General features: G+C 45.0%; 1 protein-coding gene across 1 annotated transcript; it reads right to left on the bottom strand.

The window, feature by feature from the left end:
- Positions 1–3,927: 3,927 nt before the first annotated feature.
- On the bottom strand, positions 3,928–9,272 carry OGFR (opioid growth factor receptor; the record flags this gene model as incomplete). The annotated part of the gene is made up of 8 exons (XM_010157360.1): positions 3,928–4,847; positions 4,935–5,413; positions 6,595–6,743; positions 7,048–7,114; positions 7,608–7,686; positions 8,043–8,127; positions 8,439–8,501; positions 9,228–9,272. Coding segments are annotated over 8 exons (1,887 nt in total), but the record flags the coding sequence as incomplete, so codon positions are not given.
- Between the last annotated feature and the right edge of the window lie 900 nt (positions 9,273–10,172).

Genomic DNA, 10,172 nt, shown 5'->3' with positions numbered 1-10,172 from the left:
GTTTCGGAAGGAGGTGGGAGAAGGAGGGGGAACAGCAGTCGGAAAAGCTCTCATTCACACCCCACTGGGCAGCCCCAGCCTTGAGCAAACAGGGAGCCTAAGGAAGGGACAGACTCGTGGACAGGCCGCGGGAGCACAATTCGGCTGCTCCAGCTGGAGATACAAGGATGTTCCTTACGTCTCACACGGACCATTTCTCAAAGCCCATCACCACCTCAAAGCAATCCAGAGTGAGAGTTACTCAGTGCCTGAGGCTGCCTAACTTCACTAGAGAAATTCATACACCTCTAACAGTGCGAGATGCACTACAGAGAAACGCACTTACTGCCTTGCGAGATGGTTTAATAGCTCGAGGTGTAGTCACATCTGCCTTTTTTTATTTTCAGGGACATCTAAAGAATGCCAACGGATTTCTTGAGAAAGTGATGAATCCTGACCAGAGAATGGATGATTGCAGACAGATACAAGGAGGAAGAAACAAGGAGAAACATTTTCAGAGCCACAAAAAAAAAAAACAACATAAAGAAGAATTGCCTTTGAAATATTTGCAGGGAAGGAACGGGATGACAGTTCCCAGTCTGCTGATCCCAGTGGAAATACATTCACAAAGAATCACATCTTCTGCAAATAGCTTCATGCTTCCCTTTATCCATTAAAGACAATTTCACCCAAAGCAGGGCTTGGAAGTGGAGAGGAACAGTGGCAAGATGCATCAGGACTGAAATGACACAGCTCATTCGGTTAGCAAGTGGAGAGCAGAAGTGGAAAAGCAAAGCTTAAAACTGAAATACGAGGTTTTCAGCTTGGCATCCTTATGCCAGGAGGTTTATACGAGCACAGTGTGTGCCTGCCCAGCTCCCCAGCAGCCAATATTCCACCAACCTTGACAGAGGGATAAAGGGCTCAAAGATTTATGAAGTTCCTACAAGATCCCGTGGAACAAGCAGCTGGGGGCAGAAAGGGAGCGTGTGTCTTTGGATGGCTTCAAAGTAAATGGAATGCTTTACTGGACACCACAAACCCCACAGAGGGCGAGCAGTGCACTCGCACGAACTGCTTCGTGCAGAGCTTGTACCTTCGCTCTGAGGCCAACCGATGGCAAGAGAGAAGGCAAAGCAGCTCCAAACTCCTCGGCCACACATTACTCATAGCAATCCAGGGATTGGAGTGCTGCTGCGAGCGGAGCCTGATGATGACCAGAGCAAGGGAAAAGCCCTGGGAATATTCACCTTCAAGCCACCCCACGGAACAAGAGGACCCGTCCTCCTCTCCTTCCATGTCCCCAGGCAGCAGGAGCGCAGCTGAAGGCACAGCGACCTACAGAAATCGCTACCAGACACCCTGTGCTCATGCCCTGAAAGAAGAGCCCCCAAAAGCAGGCTGGGCATCTGCTCTCCTTCCTGCTAGCCCCAAGAGCTGCCAGAAGCCAAGCCCTTGTTTGCCCGAGAGCATCACAACACAGGGAAGGCAGCACAAAGCCAGGACAGGGCACCGAAACATTTGAAAGCACATCATTAACAAGCAGCATGGTCTGGGGGGATGTCTTTTCCCCACAAACATTCTCTGGCCATGTTTTACAGTGGTAGAGGAAGGCTGAGCATCACCTCCACATGGAACAAACAGCAGGTTTTTCTCTTGGTGAGCCCACCAGACCTGTGCTTGGGAGTGGTGGACAGCCCCACGCACCCACTGCCCTGGAGCTATCGGCTGTTGTTTGGGTGTGGTGGTGCTGGGGCAGATGCATGGTCATGTCCTGCCCTCAGAGATAAAAAAAGCAGAAATGGAAACCAGTATGCATTAAAGTCATGCTTTAATAGGTGACATTAACGTAATTGACTCTGTAATACAGCTCTTGGTGCTGGAAAACATCCTGTGAACTCACTGCAAACACCTACAGCCGAAACTCTCCACCCCACCATGACAAGGAACGGTGTGGTTTAAGCACTCCAGACTAGGGCTGCCAGTGAAATCCCATTAATCACAAAAACAAACCCCACATCACGGTAACAAGAGATATGATCTATGCCCCAGCTGAGCACATATTCACAATGAAAACTTCATTAAATAAGAAAGTTACTATAAATCTGTACAAAAGCCATGATTAACAACTTCTTATGAATCTTTTATGAAAGAATTTTCACTCAACATCTTCAAGTATTTATATCTGTAGGTAAGTGTATTCTCACTGGCTACTTAAATCCATTTGCACATAAGAAAAAAGTAGTATTTTAGAAACATTAAAGCCTTTTTTCCAGCATGTGTGTGACCATGAACACTAGATGTTAAGCTTGCACTTTTACGCCCACACACGTATGTGGCATGCTGCACCAGTACCTAGTCTGGGATGGCAAGTCACCGACCGAATTCCTTGAAAGATGAAGCTTCTCCAAAGCTGTAGCAGAGAGGAAAAACATGAACATTGCACAGGCTACTGCACCCGCTCTCTGGCAAGGCGGGCAAGCCTCTAGCCATCTCCTACACGGAACAACCAGCACCTACAAACCCCAAAAGTAAAACAATCTGAGCAAACAGAAAGTCCAGACCTTCTGGCTGTTGGAAAGTTTCCTCTGCTTCATGAAACAGATCTTCCATTGTAAATCTCTAGGAGCAAAAGCATTAAATGGTGTAACGCTCCTTCAGCCTCGGCTGAACACGGTCTAAGTCAGGCAGAATAGCTAACAGGGAGGTCAGGAACATTAAGGCAGGCAAATAGCTGGCAAGGTCTGAAAGTGATTTCTTGGAGGCTCTAAATAAATGAACCAGACAAGCGTACCCCCTCCAATTAAAGTTTCAATTAAATGACCCATGAAGCCCAGTGGTCTCCAGACATGCCCTCGCTGTCTGGCATGCTGGTCATTAATGGTAAAACAATCCTGCCCTAGCCAGGAAGCGGGTTAAATCTGACACATCTGACTTCACGTAGTGGGCCTGCAGAAAAGAGCCCACAGGCCACTGCAGATTAACAGCAGAGTCTGAAAAAACGCAATGACAAATAGGTGTTCTATTTTGGCAACTGAGGAAGGAAAGCCTTTGAACCAGAAGTGGACACAACTACCTGTGGAAGACTACCAAGGGTCTCAAAGTGATGGAAAAACCAGGGGAAGAAGAGCTCCAGGCAGCTTTATGTGAAGCCTGAAGGTTTTTCTCTTAGAAACCAGTAGACTATTCATATTCTGAATAACTCTAACAGGCACTACAAAGCAACTTCTGCGGGGGACAAAGGGAACAAATTACTCAGCACTTTGCACGCTGGAGAACAGTGTCTGTACACAAAGGTTAATATTGGTCAGGGGTACATTTGGACTATGCATTTTATCCCAGACTAAAGTCAAGCCTATTTTCTTTGTAGGAGGAGAGGAAACTCTACTCTTACATGCTATGAAATGCATATAGTCATCTCTTCCAGGCAAACCACCTTTCCCATGAATAAATCTCTTAGGAGGGTACAGCCTTTCAAAATAACAAACAGCAGTTACACGGTAACAGAAAGGCCTGGCAAATTAGGTCACACTGTCTTCCACTGAAAATCCTACATTTAATAAATACGTGACCAGTTAAAACAAGGGAACAGATCAGTTTTCCTCTTCTCTTTAAGAAGGGATGTACCAGAAGCAAAGTGCAAAAATCCCCGTTGCTCCAAGACAGTCCTGAACATCAGATAACAAACAGGAGCAGGACAGAGCCTGTCCGTGAAGATGACCAAACTAGAGTTCTCCTCTTTCAGGAGGAGAACCAAGGGCTGGATCTTAAGGAAGTTAATACAGATAAACGAGTGTGGAAAAGTGAAAGGCAGGCAGGGGCTAGCCTGGATCAGCCCAAAAGGAAGTTTACTCTTCCATGCGCTTCTGCTATCCAAATCATTAAAGCTGGCTCCTAGCAGTTAGGGCAGTGTCATCTCTGCTTGCTCGAGGGCTCGCTGAGGCGGTCTCACTCTGCTGCGACCTGCTCTTCATCAGGTTCTGCTGCACGCTCAGAGCTTTCAGGTTTTTGTGTTGCAACCTCAGCACTGTCGTCTTCAGGACAAGTGGGTGCCATGCTCTGCTCAAGACCATCTGGAAGTTGTTTCTTGCCTGCGACTTCTGCTTGCCCTTTTTCACTTGTATCTTCTGCCTTTTTATGTTGTTCTACCCCATCTACCTCACTTTTGCCTCCCGGGACGTTGCTGTTACAGTGGTGCTGATCACTGCTTGCTGTGACTTGATCTTCACTTGACTCCAAACCATCACTTACTGAAGTCCAGCCAGTCTTAGGGAGCCTGGAACCAACCAGGGGTCTCTCAGCCCCACCATTTGCATCACCACCACCCTTCTCACTTAGCACTTCCACACTTGTGTTTTTCTCACTGACATTTTCTTTTTCAGCGTTTGCAACAGATGGATTTAACTTGGCTCCAGAGGCAGAGGGCCCCATGTTCAGGTTTATGGCCAAGTTGAATGTTTTGCTTCTCGGTGGTCTTTTATCAACTTTCCTCCGTTTTACAGCTGCATCAGCGGTCTCTGGCGCTGCTGAGTCTTTGGTGCTTGCATCATCTTCTTTTGGCATTTCCTGGTCCTCTTCTGCCTGTAAGAGTTGAACTGAGGAAGGATTTTCTGCATCAATTGCACATTCTCCCAGATTACGGGAAATGTTTTCAATATCAGTAGAGCTTTTTGATGGTCCACTCTTTTTTGCATCTGCCATATTTGCATCCAGTTTTCTCTTCTTGCTCTCCTTGGTGCAATCATTTTCTGCTGTACCTTGAACTCTCTCATTGTCACCATCTCCTGTACCTTGGATTTCTTCAGCCTTGCTGTTTAAATCCTTCTCCTCCTGCTGGGTAAACGAAGCCTCTCTCTCCTTGTCACCATCTCCTGTACCTTGGATTTCTTCAGCCTCGCTGTTTAAATCCTTCTCCTCCTGCGGGGTAAACCTAGCCTCTTTCTCTTTGTCACCACCTCCTCCCTCCAAAACACATTCGCTTATCTTCTCTTTTAGATTTTCATCATTCACTTCAGGCTGCAAGCCTGCAGCATCTCCAGCCTTCTCTTCTTCCTCTAGAGCCCAGTTCTGATCCTTTTCCACAGAGCTGTCACACATTTTACCAGGTGCTTCCTGTTTATCTTCAGCCTTTTGGTGCGGCCGTGTCTTGGCAGAGCGTGGTCTGTACTTCAGGAGTTTGTCGTGTGGCCCCCACACGAAGCTGCCTCGAGGTTTGAAGTGTTGCCAAGCATAGTGGACTAATTCTCTTCTCTTCTGTTTGCTTCTGATGGTGAACAGAAAGTAGTCCAAGGCACTTCTCTTGACATTTGGTAACGTCTCCTTAACAAGAGTTTCTGTTAGGAAAAACTTCACCAAGTGCACTTGATAGTCTTCGTATCCCATCTCCCCCAGGCACTTCAGGATGCGAGTAATCCGCAAATTGTTGTGGCTGTACCTGAACGCAACAGGTAAGCAAAGTAAAGTCAACCTCTTGCAAGTCACTGCAAGCCGCCGGGGTATCTACAAGATGTTCTGTGCATTGCTGACTGTGATCTGTTAAAGACTTGGGCAGTGCAGATGGGCTTACTTTTAAATCACCTACTGCTGCTGCCTGCCTTCAGCAGTACCTTCCTAGCCCTTCTGGGCTGATAGGATTCATCATTTCAATGGCTTGGAAAGGTTCTGGCTTCCTGCATCACCCACCAGTAGATAACAGCCCCCACACTGGGTCAGACACACAAGTCCACGCAGCCCAATATCCCTGGAAGTGACCCTGCAGGGTAAGCCTGTAGAAACATGTAAGAATACAGGCACGTATGGCTGCTGCCAGAGATTCATCACTTTGAGCCTTTAGCTAGACACAGCCTTGGCTATTTTTCAGTGTTTGACAGTCTTCAGGTTGGTTTTTTTGTGAGTATGCCCAATCCTTTTATAGAAACACAGAATTGTTTTGGTGGAAAAAGACCTTTAAGATCATCGAGTCCAACGATTAACCCAGCACTGCCAAGTCCACCCTAAACCATGCCCCTCAGCACCACATCACCTCATCTCTTCAATTCCTCCCAGGATGGTGACTCCCCCCCCTCTCTGGGCAGCCCCTTCCAATGCCTGACAGCCCTTTCCATGAAGACACTTTCCTAACACCCAACCTAAATCTCCCCTGGCACAACTTGAGGCCGTTTCCGTTTAGGGAACTTGTTAATACCATCAAGGGTACTAGAAATAGGAGGGTCGTTACTATGCCTATGGTAAGACCTACCGTAACATAAAAACCTTAACGATCGATTTGCAGAGTACTTTTCAACCAAGGATTCAAAGCATTTTACATACATTAAGGCAGCTTTAAGCCATCAGGGAAGCATATGGAAACACTCCCACTTAGTAGTTTAACGAAATACTACAAAGGCAACTGGGCTACCAGTCTCAGCTGGTTTACTTAGTACACTTGTCACTTATTAAAGTGACAGAGTGTGTGATGACCTAGAGTCAGAGGCTGAGCCAAGTTAAAAATACTTTAGCTAGCTAACTTTTTTAATTCCTCAAGGGCTGAGGATATTCTTGCCTTTTGACTTTTTTTCCTTCTCAAAAGAAGTGCCTGGCTGTAGTAAATGACCAGCAGTGTAAACTGAGACTCACCGGTTCAAGTTTTGAAATCGTTCAGCCCAATTCTCTGCTCTCTTAAGTTCTCCAGTTTCCTCGTTGGTCAAAATGATTCCATAAAATCTCAGCATGAGCTGATAAGCACGTATAAGCCTTTGCATAACCTCCTTGGACTTCTTAAAGGCCTGAAAACAAGACAGACCAATGAGTACAAGGTGGAACTCCCTGGTTACCTGCACCAGTTTAAGTGACACCTGAATTATAAAAAAGGCTTGATTACACCACTAAGCATTTATTTCATTTGTTGGTGTAGCTACTGGCAAACACAAGACAGACAAATGTTTAACAGTGCTTGAGTGAGCTCTGTGTGTACTAGGGCCCCAAGGAAGTAATGTTAAAAAATTACTTCAAATATAAGGCATTTAGGGAAAATCCGAACATCCTTTAAATCTCAAAGAAAAAAAAAAACAGCCAAAAAGCTTTCAATACCTGGATTTCTTGACACGTGAGTGGTTTGGCACGCCAGTTCATCCCATGTTCACGTAAAGGGAACAGCCTGAAGAGAGAGAAATTTTCAGCCCAGACGAGCAAAGATGACATCCAAACCCAGGGCACCCATTTTGTTAAAACTAAAAAAAGACTCCAAAAATCGTGATATCGCAGTGGAGACCTCACATCCTTAAGGAGACACGGGAATCGTTTACTATATGACAAATAGAAGTACTGTCTCCCTCCCACAGAAGTATCGTCTATGCCAATGACAACAACATACTCTGCTTTTCTGGATCTCTCTCTTTGCCTTAATACTTTGTTCTGCAGTGTGCTGTAAGACCAGACATGACTGAGATCTACTGCTACAGCCACACTGGAAACCTGTGTCTTCAGGATTTCCACTGCATTGCTTCCAGAAGCATATAACTCAATAAAAATAAAGTAGACACAGGTTTCACTCAAGAGTAATTCTTGGCCTTTTGGGAAGCTGAATTCAGATACAACTGACTCTTAAAAGCAGCACAACTCAAGAGAGGCACTATATTAATGCATTTTACCACTGTATGTATGAATGGTTTTCTTCCAGAATTTCATAGTTGTCCCACCAACGTTCAAGCAGAGTTTCAATAGGCAAACCTGAAAAGGAAAAAGTCAGGAAAGAAGAAATGGCAGCAAATGAAAACTGAAGTCACCCAGTCACTCATTATCCACAGCCAAGGCATTCACATACAGGCATTAGTTTCTCTAACTAGACAACCATCCTGCTAAGCCAAAAAACCTTAGTTTTCTGCCACCAAAGAGAAACTTAAGGAACAGACAGCACAAGGCCATTTTAAAATTGAAATTCTTGGGGTTTTTTGTGCTGTGGGTTTCTTTGGTGGGTTTTGTTTGTTTTGGGTTTTTTAGTAATTGTTCCACGTGGATCAAGCTACTCCTTCACCAACTCAACCCGCCGCAGCAGAGTTGCATCACTCATCGCACAAGGTACTCACCCTGGGGCAAAAAAGAAATCTCATTTTTATAAAAGCTCAAGTTCCACATCTCTTCTTCCTCCTCATTTTCCGATTCTATCAAACCCTGGAGACGAGAACAAGAAATCAACAAGCAGCAATCTTTGAAGAGGCAGCATTCACTTCAACACTGCTTGCTTTCCCTCACATTTGCTAAACATTTCAAGCTAAATCCTTGAAACGCGTTTTGGGAAGTAACAGCTTGCTTCTGATGCACCCACACGCGCTGCATCCCTTCCCCCTCACACATGAATCCTTTAAAGGTTCTGAGCTGTCAAGGTAGAGACAAAAGGGTGCCCTCGAGTCTGGAAAGTGTTCCTAAGCTTAGCATGCGCCGAGGAAGAGCCACGAGAACGTGCATCGTCACGCCGTCCATACCGGGTAACAGTGTCTGTATCTCTGCAAGTCCCTCGCTGCGTTCCAGTTGCGCCTGCCTGAGAACTAGAGAAAAGAGATGGATCAGATCCAGAATAAAGGAATTTTCTGGGAAAAAAAAACCCAACCCCATTCCACTGACCGAATTCAGCATCTCTCACACGTTCCCCTGCCTATCACTCTGCTGTGCCCTCCGCTCTGCACTCCCAGCACCCCCAGACAGCCAGCTTGTTACTGCTATTTCCCTGCATTCCTGAAAACAACTTCGGACTAAGAGAAGCTCACACCACCTCCTTTAACCAAAACATTTGTTTTTCTTTCGAGCCTTACTAATCAAGGTCCTCATGCGTTACGCATATCTTTTATCCCAGTCAGGTTTTCCTACAGAAATGGTCAGAACTAGCTGGAAATCCCAAATAGTAAAATGTCATTTTCTTCCTTAACTCAAAGGTTTTAGAACAGGACAAACTAAGCCCTGCTCGTGTCTCCCTCTAAGTCACTATATACCCAGGTCAAGACAGAAATCAGACTTTACAATTGTAGAATTTAAGATGCAGAAATAACCCTTCATGTCAAGGACCTTATTCCCTGTAGACATCATTAAAATTAAGTCTTCTTAATCTTTGCTTTATGCTCGAGAGCAGCCTTGCTGCTTTAGCATCACGCTGGTCTAGAGCGCAGACAGCAACAGAGCCACATGGTCACATTAGATATTTATTTTATCGGACCAATGGTTCCAACCATCATCATTATTGCTCATCTCTCCAAGTAACCAGACTATGCCAAGCCTACCTGAAAACCCCACTGAGACAGCGGTGACGAATTTGATCTTTGCTCCTACAAATAAAAGGCATTTAGTTGAAACATTTTGAAGCCAAACTTCACTATTAAAATAAATTTTTTTAAAAAACGAAATGAGAATACCCACAGCAGCGACTCACATGATCCCTACTGGTTGCCAACTGACAGATTTACCTAGTTACAGCTGAATTCAGCTGATTTTATTCATGATTCAAATCACTACAGTGAAATAGCTGTGGCACCACGGCCACCTGACAATGAGGTGTCACATTCTCCTCGCTACACAGATGTGTTAGATTCGTTCCAAACGTAGCATTTGGACTGAAATCTCAAAGCACAGCTTTCATTTCTTCCTCTGAACTTCATGGATATAAAAGTTGCAAGTATAACTTCTAAGTATAAAATTAAGTATAAAGTTTTAAATGCATTTTAACTGAATTATATACATTTTTTTAATCTTTTTTTTTTTTTACAGTGGATTGCTTCAATGATAGGAAATCTTGTTACACTTCGCAAGCAACACAGGTTTAATCTTGCTGAGTGCTGAACCATCATGTCTGACACCATGGCAGCGCTTCCAAGTGTTCAGTCACAGCAGAACCACCAAGACTAACAGGGCTGCGCGTGAAATCAAGGACTGACCCAGGGTGAAGCACAGCTCGAGCGATCGGCACCAGCTCACAGCAAGAGCAGGGTCTTTGCAAAACAGGGGCAAGACGTGCAGACTCTCGCAAAATAAGTATTTTGAGAAACTCAGAAGAAAGAAGCAGCGAACGCTCTCCCCAAGTCGGTTTTTTCACTTCATTTGATACTTCTTAACCTCATTTGCACAGAGAAAAAGAACAAAAACCAAACCCACTTTCTAGTGAACACCAATCACTGGTTCAATAATTAGGGCAGGAACTGGATTAGACTTGGTAACACCTTGCTGTAATG

The sequence above is a fragment of the Eurypyga helias genome, unplaced genomic scaffold, assembly GCF_000690775.1.
Source record: "Eurypyga helias isolate BGI_N326 unplaced genomic scaffold, ASM69077v1 scaffold998, whole genome shotgun sequence".
NCBI lineage: Eukaryota > Metazoa > Chordata > Aves > Eurypygiformes > Eurypygidae > Eurypyga > Eurypyga helias.
This window is presented reverse-complemented; position numbering and strand designations above follow the sequence as displayed.